General features: G+C 38.7%; 1 protein-coding gene and 1 pseudogene across 1 annotated transcript in view; one reads left to right on the top strand and one right to left on the bottom strand.

The window, feature by feature from the left end:
- Positions 1–17,359, top strand: part of ZDHHC15 (zinc finger DHHC-type palmitoyltransferase 15) — a 211,912-nt gene that overhangs the window by 44,605 nt on the left and 149,948 nt on the right. The window contains exon 2 of the mRNA XM_030305662.2: positions 16,427–16,453. Within this exon, the coding sequence (XP_030161522.1) occupies positions 16,427–16,453 (27 nt within the window). The remainder of the gene's footprint in view (positions 1–16,426; positions 16,454–17,359) is intronic.
- Positions 3,678–4,028, bottom strand: LOC115507688 (annotated as a pseudogene).

Genomic DNA, 17,359 nt, shown 5'->3' with positions numbered 1-17,359 from the left:
AAAGGAAATAGGAGAACACCAAAGACACCCCAAACTCAGCCAAAGAAGAGAAATAATAAGGATCAGAGCAGAAATAAACAGTATAGAATCTAAAAAAAACTGTAGAGCATATCAATGACACCATGAGTTGGTTTTCTGGAAAAATAAGCAAAATTGATAAACCTCCAGCCAGGCTTCTCAAAAACAAAAGGGAGATGACCCAAATAGATAAAATCATGAAGGAAAATGGAATTATTACAACCAATCCCTCAGAAATACAAGCAATTATCCGGGAATACTATGAAAAATTATGTGCCAACAAAATGGGCAAACTAGAAGAAATGGACAAATTCCTAAGCACCCACACACTTCCAAAACTCAAACAGGAAGAAATAGAAAACTTGAACACACCCATAACCAGAAAAAATTGAATCAGTTATCAAAAATCTCAAAACAAATGAGTCCAGGACCAGATGGCTTCCCTGGGGAAATCTACCAGATATTTAAAGCAGAGATAATACATATCCTTCTCAATCTGTTCCAACAAATAGAAAGGGAAGGAAATCTTCCAGAGTCATTGTATGAAGGCAGCATTCCTTTGATTCCCAAACCAGACAGAGACCCAGCAAAAAAAAAAAAAAAAAAAAAAAACTACAGGCCAATATCCCTGATGAATATGGATGCAGAAATTCTCAACAAGATACTAGCAAGTGGAATTCAACAGCATATAAAAAGAATTATTCACCATGCTCAAGTGGGATTCATTCCTGGACTGCAGGGCTGGTTCAACATTCCCAAGTCAATCAATGTGATACATCACATTAATAAAAGGAAAGATAAGAACCATAAGTTCCTGCCAATTGAGGCAGAAAAAGCATTTGACAAAATTCAGCATCCTTTCTTAATAAAAACCCTAGAGAAAGTCGGGATAGAAGGATCATACTTAAACATCATAAAAGCCATTTATGAAAAGCCCACAGCTAACATCATCCTCAATGGGAAAAAACTGAGAGTTTTCTCCCTGAGATCAGGAACACGACAGCGATGTCCACTCTCACCGCTGTTTAACATAGTGTTGGAAGTGCTAGCATCAGCAATCAGACAACAAAAGGAAATCAAAGGCATCAAAATTGGCAAAGATGAAGTCAAGCATTCATTTTTTTGCAGATGAGATGATATTATACATGGAAAACCCAATAGACTCCACCAAAAGTCTGCTAGAACTGATACATGAATTCAGCAAAGTCGCAGGATACAAAATCAATGTACAGAAATCAGTTGCATTCTTATACACTAATAATGAAGCAACAGAAAGACAAATAAAGAAACTGATCCCATTCACAATTGCACCAAGAAGCATAAAATACCTAGGAATAAACCTAAGCCAAGATTTAAAAAATCTGTATGCTGAAAACTATAGAAAGCTTATGAAGGAAATTGAGGAAGATATAAAGAAATGGAAAAACATTGCGTGCCCATGGATTGGAAAAATACATATTGTTAAAATGTCAATACTACCCAAAGCTATCTACACATTCAATGCAATCCCAATCAAAATTGCACCATCATTCTTCTCGAAGCTAGAACAAGCAATCCTAAAATTTGTATGGACCCACAAAAGACCCCGGATAGGCAAAGTAATAATGAAGAAGACTAAAGCGGGAGGCATCACAATCCCAGACTTTAGCCTCTACTATAAAGCTGTAATCATCAAGACAGCATGGTACTGGCACAAAAACACACATAGACCATTGTAATAGAATAGAAATCCAGCATTAGACCCACAAAAGTATGGCCAACTAATCTCTGACAAAGCCGGAAAGAATATCCAATGGAAAAAAGACAGTCTCTTTAACAAATGGTGCTGGGAGAACTGGACAGCAACATCCAGAAGGATGAAACTAGACCACTTTCTGACACCATTCACAAAAATAAACTCAAAATGGATAAAGGACCTAAATGTGAGACAGGAAACCATCAAAACCCTAGAGGCGAATGCAGGAAAAAACCTCTCCGACCTCAGCCACAGCAATTTCTTACTTGGCACATCTCCAAAGGGAAGGGAATTAAAATGAACTATTGGGACCTCATGAAGATAAAAACTTCTGCACTGCAAATGAAACAATCAACAAAACTAAAGGCAACCAACGGAATGGGAAAAGATATTTGCAAATGACATATCAGACAAAGGGCTAGTATCCAAAATCTATAAAGAGCTCACCAAACTCCACACCTGAAAAACAAATAATCCTGTGTGGAAATGGACAGAAAACATGAATAGATACTTTTCTAAAGAAGACATCCAGATGGCCAACAAACACATGAAAAGATGCTCAACGTCACTTCTCATGAGGGAAATACAAATCAAAACCACACTCAGATACCACCTCACGCCAGTCAGAGTGGCTCAAATGAACAAATCAGGAGACTATAGATGCTGTAGAGGATGTGGAGAAACTGGAACCCTCTTGCACTGTTGGTGGGAATGCAAATTGGTGCAGCCACTCTGGAAAACAGTGTGGAGGTTCCTCAAAGAATTAAAAATAGATCTACCCCATGACTCAGCAATAGCACTACTAGGAATTTACCCAAGGTATACAGGAGTGGTGATGCATAGGGGCACTTGTGCCCCAATGTTTATAGCTGCAATTTCAACAATAGCCAAATTATAGAAGGAGCCTAAATGTCCATCAAGTGATGAATGGATAAAGAACTTGTGGTTTATATACACAGTGGAGTACTACGTGGCAATGAGAAAGAATGAAATATGACCCTTTGTAGCAACGTGGATGGAACTGGAGAGTGTGATGCTAAGTGAAATAAGCCATACAGAGAAAGACAGATACCCTATGTTTTCACTCTTATGTGGATCCTGAGAAACTTAACAGAAACCCATGGGGGAGGGGAAGGAAAAAAATGAGGTTAGAGTGGGAGAGAGCCAAAGCATAAGAGACTCTTAACAACTGAGAACAAACTGAGGGTTGATGAAGGTGTGGGAGGGAGGGAAGGGTAGGTGATGGGCATTGAAAAGGGCATCTTTTGGGATGAGCACTGGGTGTTGTATGGAAACCAATTTGACAATAAATTTCACATATTAAATAAAATTAAAAAAAAAAAGAAATTGTGGTTTATGGACACAATGGAATAGTACATGGCAATGAGAAAGAATGAAACATGGCCCTTTGTAGCAACGTGGATGGGACTGGAGAGTGTTATCCTAAGTGAAATAAGCCATACAGAGAAAGACAGATACCATATGTTTTCACTCGTATGTGGATCCTGAGAAACTTAACAGAAGACCATGGGGGAGGGGAAGGAAAAAAAAAGGTTAGAGAGGGAGGGAACCAAAACATGAGTCCCTTAAAAACTGAGAACAGACTGAGGGTTGATGGAGGGTGGGAGGGAGGGGAGTGTGGGTGAGGGGTATTGAGTATGGCACTTGTTGGGATGAACACTGGGTGTTGTATGGAAACCAATTTGAGAATAAATGTCATATAAAAAAAAGGTGTTTTATATAATTTCAATCTTTGTATTTTTTGAGGTCTTATTTGTGACCTCATGTAATCTACGTTGGAGAATATCCCATGTAACCTTTAAAAAATATGTATTCTGCTGTTTTAAAATGGAATGTTGTTAATATTTCTTTTAAGTCCATCTGGTCCAGTGTGTCATTCAAAGCCATTGTTGCACTGTTTATTTTATGTAGGCGGGGAGGAGGCTTCTACTTGCCTGTGGTGATCGTTCCCCAGGACCATGAAGACTGAGTCCCCAAGCGGGAACATCTTGGAGATGTAGTGGTCTTTGTTGACTGGATTGGATTTCTTGCCCTTGCCTCTCTTGGGGACCTCATTCTACATTTCCTTCACATTCCATGTTGCAGTGCCTGTCATTGGGCTTCACATGGCCCAGGAGCTTCTTGTTGTTGTACCAATTGATGAGTCCTTGGGTGTTCATTTACTGCATGTGCACTGAATGTTAAATTCTTCCTCCTCCCACTTCTGCAGTTCCTCCAGGGTCATGTGACTCTTGGGTTTTTTGAGGAGGCTCATGTTGGAAGAGGCTGCACTCCCAAATCAGTGCCTTCTCCTCCGTATTGCTTCTGCCCTCACCTTCATTATCTCTTGTTTCAGTCTTAGTTTAAAATCTAGTTTTTCTGATATAAGTATTGCTACTTCAGCTTTCTTTTGATGTCCATTTGCATGATAAATGTTTCTCCATCCCCTCATTTTCAATCTGCAGGTGATTTTAAGTCTAAAATTAGTGTCTTGTAAGCAACATACAGATAGGTCTTGTTTTTTATCCACTCTGACAGCATATGTCTTTTGATTAGAGCATTCAAAGTAATTATTGATATGTATTTATTACTATTTCATTACTTGTTTTGTCATTGTTTCTGGAGATTTTCTCTGATCCTTACTTGTCTGTGTCACTTTTGGTCTCTCCTTTGCCCTCAAATAGTCCCCTTTAATATCTCTTGCAGGGATGGTTTAGTGGTCATGAGGTCCTTTAGTTTTTGTTTGGGAAACTCTATCATCTCTTTCTATTCTGATTGGTAGTCTTGCTGGAAAGAGTATGCTTGGCTGCAGATTTTTCCCATTTGGCAGTTTGAATATATCATGCAACTCCCTTTTGGCTTGCAAAGTTTTGTTGAAAAATCTCCAGGTATCTTTATGGGTCTTCTTTTTGAAGTTGAGGACACTTTTTCTTGCTACTTTTAAGATGTTTTCTTTATCACTATATTTTGCAAATTTAATTACAATATGTCTCGATGTTGGCCTACTTTTGTTGATTTTAATGGGAATTCTCTGCACCTCCTTGATCTGGATATGTTTCCTTCACAAGATTAGGAAAGTTTTCAACTATTATTTACCCAAATAAATTTTCTGCCCACTTTTCTCTTTCTTATTCTGGGACTCCTATAATAAGAATTTTATTACATTTGATGGAGTCACTGAGTTTCCTAAACCTATTCTCATGTCGCATAACTATTTTTTCTCTTTTGTTCAGCTTCATTATTTTCCATTACTTGGTCTTCTTGTCAATAACTTGTTCTTCTGCTTCTTCCAGGCTGCTGTTCATTACATCGAGCTTGTTTCCAATCTTGTTTATTACATTCTTCATTTCTGATTGATTCTTTTTTAACTCTTTTATCTCCACAGTAAGGGTCTCACTGATGTCTTCTATTGTTGTCTGAAGCCCTGTAAGTATCCTTATGATTGTTGCCTTAAATTCTCCATCAGGCATGTTACTTATATCTGTTTCACTTACATCTCTGGCCATGACCTTATCTTGTTCTTTCATTTGGGATAAATTCCTTTGTGTTGGCATTTTGTCTAAATCCCTGCCTCCTTCTCTGTGTTACAAAAACTAGTTATATCTCCTGCCCCTGAAAGTAATGGCCCTATGAAGAAGAGGTAATATAGTTTCCAGGGCCTGGTGCTTCAGGGAGTATCTGTGGTGTGTGCTGTTTGCACTCTGCTGTTATGCTTTCTCTGCTCTATCCTTCAGGACAGTGGTCTGAAGAGGTTTTCCTTGCTTTCTGTGTGCAGTGTTTGGTCCCTGACCTGAATATGAGAAATTTTAATGAGATGCTCTCTGATATGCTTCTGAAATGAGACCTGACACCACTTCTGTGAGGACTGTGGTCCTGCATACCTCTATGGTTGGGAGATTTGGGTTTTGTGGTGTGATTTGGGTTTTGTGCTGTTTTATGGGGGAGGCACCTGTCACACTGGGACTGATGGAAGCTTTACTAAGATGGGCAGTCCAGGCAGAGTGCAGGGAGCAGAGGCTTTGATGTAAGCAAGTTAGGCAGCCAGTGTTGGTGCTGTGCTGCTTCCCATTGGTGTCTCTGTGTTTTGCTGAAGAATGGGGTAGGGAAATGGTGCTGGTCAACTCCTTTATCCCCAGAGAGATGTATCCATGAATGCTACCTCTCAAGGATGCCCTCAAAGAAGAGCGAATAACCTTCCCCTGTGTGTCCCAGTCATTCTTGACATCTCTATTTCCACACTATCTGCCTTTTCTCCAAGAGTGGCACGGTATCCTCTTCATTCTATTACAGCTAAGCCTGCTGACCTATAAAACACCAGGCTTTGGGGCACCTGGCTTGGTCAGTTGGTTAAGTGTCTGACTTTGGCTCAGGTCATGATCTTCTGGTTCATGAGTGCCCACTTTGGGATCTATGCTGACAGCTCAGAGCCCGGACCCTGCTTCAGATTCTGTGTCTCCCTCTCTTTCTGTCCCTGCTTGCACTCTATCTCTCTCTCTCAAAATAAATAAATAAACATTTTTAAATTAAAAAAAAATAAATAAAACTCCAGACTTTAAGCCCTTCAGGTTACAAGAACTCACAAAATTCAGCCCCTCTTTTTCTAAGACAATGGCTTTTATGGAAATCTTCTCCTTGTGCATTCTGCTAGGTTCTCCTCACTTTCTCTCTCTCTCTCTTGCTGTCTCTCTCTTCTGTGAAGCCAGAGTTCCCTCCCCGCTGCAGCATCTGGAGTCCATTTCTCCTCTACATCACTTATTCATACTCCCTACCTTCTTCAACATGGCCTCTTCTATCCCTTTAGTTGTGTAGTTCTTTCAGTCTTAAGGTCAATTTCTGGGGTATTTAAGATTATTATATAGTAACCTCGTTTTGTTCATGAGATGAGACAAGCCTAAGGTCCTCCTACTCCACTGCCATCTTCCTCTGTCCTCCAGCTTTTGTATCCATTTTTAATTTAAAATCTATTTTTTCTGATATTAGTATAGCTAACCTAGCTCTTTTTTGGTTGTTATTTACATTGATATCTTTGAAAAATTCTTCCAAATTGGCTGTACCATTTTGCATTCCCACCAGCAATGAATGAGATTTCCTGTTTTTCCACATCCTTCTTTGCATTTGGTATTGTCAGTATTTTACTTTTCTCATTCTAATATATGTGTAGTGATGGCTTATTGTTTTACTTCATTCTTATTTTTTGTTTATTTTTTATTCTTATTTTTAATTAATTTTTTCCTGCTGTACCCATTTTAATTTCCTGTAATTTCATTTTCTGTATTTTTTAAATTTTTTAATACTGCTTACCCTCAATATTACAATTGACATGTTAACTTTATAGTAATTAAGTTCAAATAATTAATTTTAATGAATGCCAACTATGTATAATACTGTATAAAAGTCTACTCCTTTCCAGCTCCATTCCCCTCTTTATGTTGGTAACTTTCCCAAATTACATCTACATAAAGTATATGACACTTAACATAGATTTCTCATTATTATCTTATGGATTTATCTTTTAAATCCTATACTAAATAAAAGAAGTATAAACCAAAAATTCAATACTAATGACTTTTTTTTGCAAATTCAGATGGAGAGTTTATAAAAGTTGATTTTACACACAAGTCAGTGAGGTATACAGAGTAATTTATTTACTTGCCATTTAATTAAGCTATAAATCAATTTATTTTTTTAAATTTTTTAAAATATTTTTTCCAATATATGAAATTTGTTGTCGAATTGGTTTCCATACAACACCCAGTGCTCATCCCAAAAGGTGCCCTCCTCAATACCCATCACCCACCCTCCCCTCCCTCCCACCCCCCATCAACCCTCACTTTGTTCTCAGTTTTTAAGGGTCTCTTATGCTTTGGCTCTCTCTCACTCTAACCTCTTCTTTTTTCCTTCCCCTCCCCCATGGGTTTCTGTTAAGTTTCTCAGGATCCACATAAGAGTGAAAACATATGGTATCTGTCTTTCTCTGTATGGCTTATTTCACTTAGCATCACACTCTCCAGTTCCATCCACGTTGCTACACAGGGTCATATTTCGTTCTTTCTCATTGCCACGTAGTACTCCATTGTGTATATAAACCACAATTTCTTTATCCATTCATCAGTTGATGGACATTTAGGCTCTTTCCATAATTTGGCTACTGTTGAGAGCGCTGCTATAAACCTTGGGGTACAAGTGCCCCTATGCATCAGTACTCCTGTATCCCTTGGGTAACTTCCTAGCAGTGCTATTGCTGGGTCATAGGGTAGGTCTATTTTAATTTTTTGAGGAACATCCACACTGTTTTCCAGAGTGGCTGCACCAATTTGCACTCCCACCAACAGTGCAAGAGGGTCCCAGTTTCTCCACATCCTCCTCAGCATCTATAGTCTCCTGATTTGTTCATTTTGGCCACTCTAACTGGCGTGAAGTGATATCTGAGTGTGGTTTTGATTTGTATTTCCCTGATGAGGAGCGACGTTGAGCATCTTTTCATGTGCCTGTTGGCCATCTAGATGTCTTCTTTAGAAAAGTATCTATTCATGTTTTCTGTTCATTTCCACACTGGATTATTTGTTTTTCAGGTGTGGAGTTTGGTGAGCTCTTTATAGATTTTGTATACTAGCCCTTTGTCCGATATGGCATTTGCAAATATCTTTTCCCATTCCGTTGGTTGTCTTTTAGTTTTGTTGATTGTTTCCTTTGCTGTGCAGAAGTTTTTCTATCTTCATAAGGTCCCAGTAGTTCATTTTTGCTTTTAATTCCCTTGCCTTTGGGGATGTGTCAAGTAAGAAATTGCTGCGGCTGAGGTCAGAGAGGTCTTTTCCTGCTTTCTCCTCTAGGGTTTTGATGGTTTCCTGTCTCACATCCAGGTCCTTTATCCATTTTGAGTTTGTTCTTGTCAATGGTGTGAGAAAGTTGTCTAGTTTCAATCCTCTGCATGTTGCTGTCCAGTTCTCCCAGCACCATTTGTTAAAGAGACTATCTTTTTCCATTGGGTGTTCTTTCCTGCTTTGTCAACGATTAGTTGGCCATACGTTTGTGGGTCTAGTTCTGGGGTTTCTATTCTATTTAGTTGGTCTATGTGTCTGTTTTCGTGCCAATACCATGCTGTCTTGATGATGACAGCTTTGTAGTAAAGGCTAAAGTCTGGGATTGTGATGCCTCCTGCTTCGGTCTTCTTCAAAATTACTTTGGCTATTCAGGGCCTTTTGTGGTTCCATGTGAATTTTAGGATTGCTTGTTCTAGCTTCAAGAAGAATGCTGGTGCAATTTTGATTGGGATTGCATTGAATGTGTAGATAGCTTTGGGTAGTATTGACATTTGACAATATTTATTCTTCCAATCCATGAGCAGGGAATGTCTTTCCATTTCTTTATATCTTCTTCAATTTCCTTCATAAGCTTTTTATAGTTTTCAGCATACAGATCTTTTACATCTTTGGTTAGATTTATTCCTAGGTATTTCATGCTTCTTGGTGCAATTGAGAATGGGATCAGTTTCTTTATTTGTCTTTCTGTTGTTTCATTATTAGTGTATAAGAATGCAACTGATTTCTGTACATTGATTTTGTATCCTGCAACTTTGCTGAATTCATGTATCAGTTCTAGCAGACTTTTGGTGGAGTCTATCGGATTTTCCATGTATAATATCATGTCATCTGCAAAAAGTGAAAGCTTGACTTCATCTTTGCCAATTTTGATGCGTTTGGTTTCCTTTCGTTGTGTGATTGCTGATGCTAGCACTTCCAACACTATGTTCAACAACAGCGGTGAGAGTGGACATCCCTGTCGTGTTCCTGATCTCAGGGAAAAAGCTCTCAGTTTTTCCCCGTTGAGGATGATGTTAGCTGTGGGCTTTTCATAAATGGCTTTTATGATCTTTAAGTATGTTCCTTCTATCCCGACTTTCTCAAGGGTTTTTATTAGGAAAGTTTGCTGGATTTTGTCAAAGGCCTTTTCTGCATCGATTGACAGGATCATATGGTTCTTATCTTTTCTTTTATTAATGTGATGTATCACGTTGATTGATTTGCGAATGTTGAACCAGCCCTGCATCCCAGGAATGAATCCCACTTGAGCATGGTGAATAATTCTTTTTATATGCCGTTGAATTCGATTTGCTAACATCTTGTTGAGAATTTTTGCATCCATATTCATCAGGGATATTGGCCTGTAGTTCTCTTTTTTTACTGGGTCTCTGTCTGGTTTAGGAATCAAAGGAATACTGTCTTCATAGAATGAGTCTGGAAGTTTTCCTTCCCTTTCTATTTCTTGGAATAGCTTGAGAAGGATAGGTATTATCTCTGCTTTAAACATCTGGTAGAACTCCCCTGGGAAGCCATCTGGTCCTGGACTCTTATTTGTTGGGAGATTTTTGATAACCGATTCAATTTCTTCGCTGGTTATGGGTCTGTTCAAGCTTTCTATTTCCTCCTGATTGAGTTTTGGAAGAGTGTGGGTGTTTAGGACTTTGTCCATTTCTTCCAGGTTGTCCAGTTTGTTGGCATATAATTTTTCAAAATATTCCTTGATAATTGCTTGTATCTCTGAGGGATTGGTTGTAATCATTCCATTTTCATTCATGATTTTATCTATTTGGGTCATCTCCCTTTTCTTTTTGAGAAGCCTGGCTAGAGGTTTATCAATTTTGTTTATTTTTTCAGAAAACCAACTCTTGGTTTCGTTGATCTGCTCTACAGTTTTTTTAGATTCTATATTGTTTATTTCTGCTCTGATCTTTATTATTTCTCTTCTTCTGCTGGGTTTAGGCTGTCTTTGCTGTTCTGCTTCTATTTCCTTTAGGTGTGCTGTTTGATTTTGTATTTGGGATTTTTCTTGTTTCTTGAGATAGGCCTGGATTGCAATGTATTTTCCTCTCAGGACTGCCTTCGCTGCATCCCAAAGCGTTTGGATTGTTGTATTTTCATTTTCATTTGTTTCCATATATTTTTAAATTTCTTCTCTAATTGCCTGCTTGACCCACTCATTCTTTAGTAGGGTGTTCTTTAACCTCCATCTTTTGAAGGTTTTCCAGACTTTTTCCTGTGGTTGATTTCAAGCTTCATAGCATTGTGGTCTGAAAGTATGCATGGTATGATTTCAATTCTTGTATACTTATGAAGGGCTGTTTTGTGACCCAGAATGTGATCTATCTTGGAGAATGTTCCATGTGCACTCGAGAAGAAAGTATATTCTGTTGCTTTGGGATGCAGAGTTCTAAATGTATGTGTCAAGTCCATGTGATCCAATGTATCATTCAGGGCCCTTGTTTCTTTATTGACCGTGTGTCTAGATGATCTATCCATTTCTGTAAGTGGAGTCTTAAAGTCCCCTGCAATTACCACATTCTTATCAATAAGGTTGCTTATGTTTGTGAGTAATTGTTTTATATATTTGGGGACTCCCGTATTCGGTGCATAGACATTCATATTTGTTAGCTCTTCCTAATGGATAGACCCTGTGATTATTATATAATGCCCTTCTTCATCTCTTGTTACAGCCTTTAATTTAAAGTCTAGTTTATCTGATGTAAGGGTGGCTACTCCAGCTTTCTTTTAACTTCCAGTGGCATGATAAATAGTTCTCCATCCCCTCACTCTCAATCTGAAGGTGTCCTCAGGTCTAAAATGAGTCTCTTGTAGACAGCAAATAGATGGGTCTTGTTTTTGTATCCATTGTGATACCCTATGTCTTTTGGTTGGTGCATTTAGTCCATTTACATTCAGTGTTATTATAGAAAGATACGGGTTTAGAGTCATTGTGATGTCTGTATGTTTTATGCTTGTAGCGATGTCTCTGGTACTTTGTCTCACAGGATCCCCCTTAGGATCTCTTGTAGGGCTGGTTTAGTGGTGACGAATTCCTTCAGTTTTTGTTTGTTTGGGAAGACCTTTATCTCTCCCTCTATTCTAAGTGACAGACTTGCTGGATAAAGGATTCTCAGCTGCATATTTTTCCTGTTCATCACATTGAAGATTTCCTGCCATTCCTTTCTGCCTGCCAAGTTTCAGAAGAGAGATCAGTCACAAGTCTTATAGGTCTCCCTTTATATGTTAGAGCACGTTTATCCCTCGCTGCTTTCAGAATTTTCTCTTTATCCTTGTATTTTGCCAGTTCCACTATGATATGTCATGCAGAAGATTGATTCAAGTTACGTCTGAAGTCACTTTTGAAGGGAGTTTTCTGTGCCTCTTGGATTTCAATGCCTTTTTTCTTCCCCAGATCAGGGAAGATCTCAGCTATTATTTCTTCAAGTACACCTTCAGCACCTTTCCCTCTCTCTTCCTCCTCTGGAATACCAATTATGCGTAGATTATTTCTCTTTAGTGCATCACTTAGTTCTCTAATTTTCCCCTCATACTCCTAGATTTTTATCTTTTTCTCAGCTTCTTCTTTTTCTATAATTTTATCTTCTAGTTCACTTATTCTCTCCTCTGCCTCTTCAATCCGAACCGTGGTCGTTTCCATTTTATTTTGCAGCTCGTTTATCACGTTTTTTAGGTCCTCTTGACTGTTCCTTACTCCCTTGATCTCTGTGGCAAGAGATTCTCTGCTGTCCTCTATACTGTTTTCAAGCCCAGCAATTAAATTATGACTATTATTCTGAATTCACTTTCTGTTATATTGTTTAAATCCTTTTTGATCAGTTCGTTAGCTGTTGTTATTTCCTGGAGATTCTTTTGAGGGGAATTCTTCTGTTTGGTCATTTTGGATAGTTCCTGGAGTGGTCGGAACTGCAGGGCGCTTCCCCTGAGCTGTCTTGAATAACTCCCGTTGGTGGGTGGGGCTGCAGTCAGACCTTTTGTCTGCTCCCAGCCCGCCGCTGGGGCCACCGTCAGACTGGTGTGTGCCTTCTCTTCCCCTCTCCTAAGGGCAGGATTCACTGTGGGGTGGCGTGGTCCATCTGGGCTACTTGCACACTGCCAGGCTTGTGGTGCTGGGAATCTGGCGTATTAGCTCGGGTGGATAGGCAAGGTGCACGGGGACAGGCTCAGCTCGCTTCTCCTTCGGTCATCCGCTTCACGAGGGGCCCTTCGGGAGGGAGTCAGACCCGCCTCCAGAGGTGGGATCCACAGAAGCACAGCATTGGGTGTTTACAAGGTGCCAGCATGTTCCCTGGTAGGAACTGATATCCTTTGGGATTTTGGCTGGGTGATGGGCGAGGGAGATGGCTCTGGTGAGCGCCTTTGTTTCCTGCCAAACTGAGCTCTGTCATCCCGGGGCTCAGCAACTCTCCCTCCCATTGTCCTCCAGCCTTCCCGCTCTCCGAACACAGTTGTTAACTTATAGCCTTCCAGATGTTAAGTCCCTCTCGCTGTCAGAACACACTCCGTCTGGCCCCTCTGCTTTTGCAAGCCAGACTCGGGGTCTGCTTGGCCGGCGGGCCGCCCCTCTGCCCTGGCTCCCTCCCGCCAGTCTGTGTCACGCGCACTGCCTTGCTGCCCTTTCTACCCTCTTCCATGGGTCTTTTGTCTGCGCTTGGCTCTGGAGACTGTTCTGCTAGTCTTGTGGCGGTTTTCTGGGTTATTTAGGCTGGTGTAGGTGGAATCTAAGTGATCAGCAGGACGTGGTGAGCCCAGCGTCCTCCTACACCGCCATCTTCCCCCTACTAATGACTTTTATATTTACCTATGTAGTCACCTTTACCAATATTCTTGATTTCTTTTAATGGCTTGAATTATAGTTAGTGTCTTTTAGTTACTTCCTGGGGAACATGCTGTCATTTCTTGAAGGATAGTTCTTCCAGTGGTGAACTCCCTCATTTTTTGTTTATCTATGAATAATTTTTTATCCTTCATTTTTTGAAGGATAGTGTTACTAGTTATATAATTCTTTTTTTTTTTAATTTTTTTTCAACGTTTTTTATTTATTTTTGGGACAGAGAGAGACAGAGCATGAACGGGGGAAGGGCAGAGAGAGAGGGAGACACAGAATCGGAAACAGGCTCCAGGCTCCGAGCCATCAGCCCAGAGCCTGATGCGGGGCTCGAACTCACGGACCGCGAGATCGTGACCTGGCTGAAGTCGGACGCTTAACCGACTGCGCCACCCAGGCGCCCCCACTAGTTATATAATTCTTAATTGACAGATCTTTCCCTTTCAACACTTTATTTTTTATGTTTATTCATTTTTGAAAGACAGAGAGAGACAGAGCCCAAGCAGGTGTGGGGTGGAGAGAGAGGGGGACACAGAATCTGACACAGGCTCCAGGTTCTGAGCTGTCAGCACAGAGCCCAACACGGGGCTTGAACTCATGAGCCACGAGACCATGACCTGAGCCAAAGTCGTATGCTCAACTGACTGAACCACCCAAGCGCCCCTCCTTTCAACACTTTAAATATGGCATCTCACTGCCTTCTGGCTTCCATGGTTTCCAAAGAGAAATAAAATGTATTTATTTATTTATTTATTTATTTATTTATTTATTTATCTTATTATTTTTTGTATGTGAAATTGCTTATGTTTTCCTGTTTTCAAAATGTTTCTTTGTCTTTGGTTTTGTCAGTTTGATTATGTGTCTGATTGTGGATATCCTTTAATTTCTCCAATGTGGAGTTTGTTGAGATTCTTACATGTTTAGATTTATGTCTTTTACCAAATTTGAGGAGTTTTCCAGTCATTATTTCTTCAAATATTCTTTTGCTCCCCCTTTCTCTAAAACTCCCATTATGAAGATAGTAAATTTGATGGTGTCCTACAAGTCTTACAGACTTTGTTCATTTTTCTTTCATTTCTTTTTCATTTTGCTCTTCAGATTGGATAATTTAAATCAACCTGTCTTCATGTTCACTGATTCTTTCTCCTGCTGCTTAAATCTGATGTTGGGTCCCTCTAGTAAAGTTTTAATTTTATGATTGTCGTTTTCATCTCCAGTATCTTATTTGGTTCCTTTCTTTAATTTTTATCTCTTCGTTTATATAGATACTCTATTTTTATTCTTCTGATCTCTTTTAGTTCTTTATACATGGTTTTTCTCTTTGAGCATATTTAAGATAGTGAATTTAAAGTCTTTGTCTAGCAAGTCAATGCCTAGCCTTCCTGGACAGTTTCTATTAATTCCTTTTCCCTATTAATAAGCTATACTATTTTGTTTCTTTGCATGCCCTATAAATTTTGTTGTTGAAAATATACATTTAGAATATCATAAAATAGAAATCTAGAAATTAGATTCTCTATCTCCCTAGGGTTTGTTTTTGCTGCCTGTTGTTAGTTCGTTTTGTTTGCTTCTGTAGTGATTTTTTCATATTAAAGAATGTATTCTTTTTTACATGTGATCTTTGAAGTCTCTGTTTCCTAAATTTGTAGTCAGTTAGTTATGTAAATTTTTCATAAGTGCCCTGGATTCAGAAATGGAAAAGAAGAAAAAATATACTCTTATCAATCTTTCTTACCCAGGGTTTTTTAACTGGAAAGGAAGGAAAAAGAGTAGCCATCTGTAGGCAGGTGTATTACGAAAATAGGACATTATCTGGTAAGATTTTTTAGCACAAAGTAGAACAGTTTTAATGTTCATTCAAATGATTATTGAAAGGATAAAAATTTAAGACTCAACAAAAATAGATGTAGAAATGAAGAGAAAGAGAAGTATGACTGATGAATGACCTGAGGAAATAGCCCTACAATACAAGTCTCATTCTCTGTTTGGATTTTTCCCCCATTTTTCTGACCATAAGTGTTTATCATTGTATATGAAAACCATCTTAATTCAATACCTTCTCAAGATTGAAAACCATGCTTTATAGTTTCACTTTGCCTTAACATCTAGTATAATTGCACACAGATATTGGTGGTGACTAAAAAGCGGTAGGCCTCACATTCTTCAAATGACATTCTGGCAAAAATTATGTATATATTACATAAAACAGCAAATAGTGATTCGGGGAAGTAGGTACAAAAGCCTTGAAGCCTGGAATCTAGTCCCAGCTCTACCATTAACTTGCTCTGATACCTGGGCAAATCATTGATACTACTCTAGTCCATTTTTCCCAGTGTAAAATGAAACCAATAAACCAGGGAATTGCTAAAGTTTCTTTCTGTTCTGATACTCTATGAAATCATAGTTCAAATATAATAAGAAGTAATTTTGTTATGTACTTGCCTTGTGCTAGATACTATGCTAAACAGAAGTTACATTCATTAACTCATTTAAATCTTGAGTAACCTTGTGAGGTAAGTAATGTTAGGGAAGTTAGGGAACCTGCCTGAAGTCACAAAATAGTGCAACTGGGTATTTAACCCAGGCAGTCTGATTTCATAGCTGGCATGTAACCTCCACACTAAATTAACTCTAACTACACAAGGGATGCTTGGTATTTAAAGATGTTCTCCAGTGAATAGTCTGAGAAAATGAATAATCAATCATCTTCTAATTGATTGGCTTTTTAGCTCTTACTACCATGTTATAGCTCAAGAGTTTCCATTTGGTGGGACATAAAAAATTTATATTACATCTGTATTTTTTGAATGAGTAGAAATTCCTACTTACCCAGGTTTAAGATGAAGAAAGATAGTAAAGGATGGAATTTGATCATCCTTATACTCCCTCATCTTAGCAGGTTGATTGTTTCCTAATGTATTAATTCCATTGAATAAACTGCTCAAAAATAGTGGTATGGACAAATGGATTAGAAAAATTATATTTTTAGATATCACTAATTTTGACCTTTCCCTTTCTTTTTTACAGTGACTGTTTTGAGCCCAGCAGAAAAAGGTAAGATAGCATTTTAAATTGCATTGGTCAGAATTGTATCTCTCTAAAAGTGAATTACATAAAAGCCTAGAAATTGGGCAACTTTCCCAGGAATACTGAATTGAGTGGAAAGTTTGGGATGGCAGTTTTCAGGAAGCATACACAGAGCATACCCAGAGATATAGCAGAACATATTTTTAGTGGCCCCTATGGCTGTAGGACAGAAATTGGAAGTTATCAGGATTTATGATAGAGAGGACCTAGGCTCTTTCTTGCTTCATCACGGTTGTCCTAGGTACTTTGCCTTCCTGTGCAATTCATTCCTCCTTCAAGGTATGGAGTAAGGGCACCACAAAGAAATATAAAGGGATAGGTTCTTCACCATCAGAGGTCCAATATATTTACTATATTCTTCTCTACTCTTCACCTCCATCCTGTCTGATCTACAATTTATACTACCACAGTAAAGAGATTGAGGAATTTTCCATTAAAAAATGTATAAGCTAAGTATGAGCCTTAACAAACATTTAGCTTTACATTATTTTCTCAGGCTTTACCATAAGTATTTAGCCACTTTATATAGGCACTTTTAATTCTCACTTCATGGGATTAGCTGTTATAATTCATTAATTACATAATATTTATATTATACTTTTTAAAAATAAAGTTTATTTATTTATTTTTAGAGAAAGAGAGAGAGAGTTTGAGTGGAGGAGGGGTGCAGAGGGGGAGAGAGAGAGAGTCCTATTCATGTTCCATACTCAGCACAGAACTTGACATGGGGCCTGATCTCACAAACTGTGAGATCATGACCTAAGTCAAAATCAAGAGTTGGAGGCTTAACCAACTGAGCCACCCAGGCACCCCTATATTACACTTTTTATTCATTCATTTTTAATGATTTTTTTACCTTAATTCAAGTATATT

This window comes from Lynx canadensis, chromosome X, assembly GCF_007474595.2.
Source record: "Lynx canadensis isolate LIC74 chromosome X, mLynCan4.pri.v2, whole genome shotgun sequence".
NCBI classification, from domain to species: domain Eukaryota; kingdom Metazoa; phylum Chordata; class Mammalia; order Carnivora; family Felidae; genus Lynx; species Lynx canadensis.
Note: the sequence above shows the minus strand (reverse complement) of the source record. Positions and strands in the feature narration are given on the sequence as shown.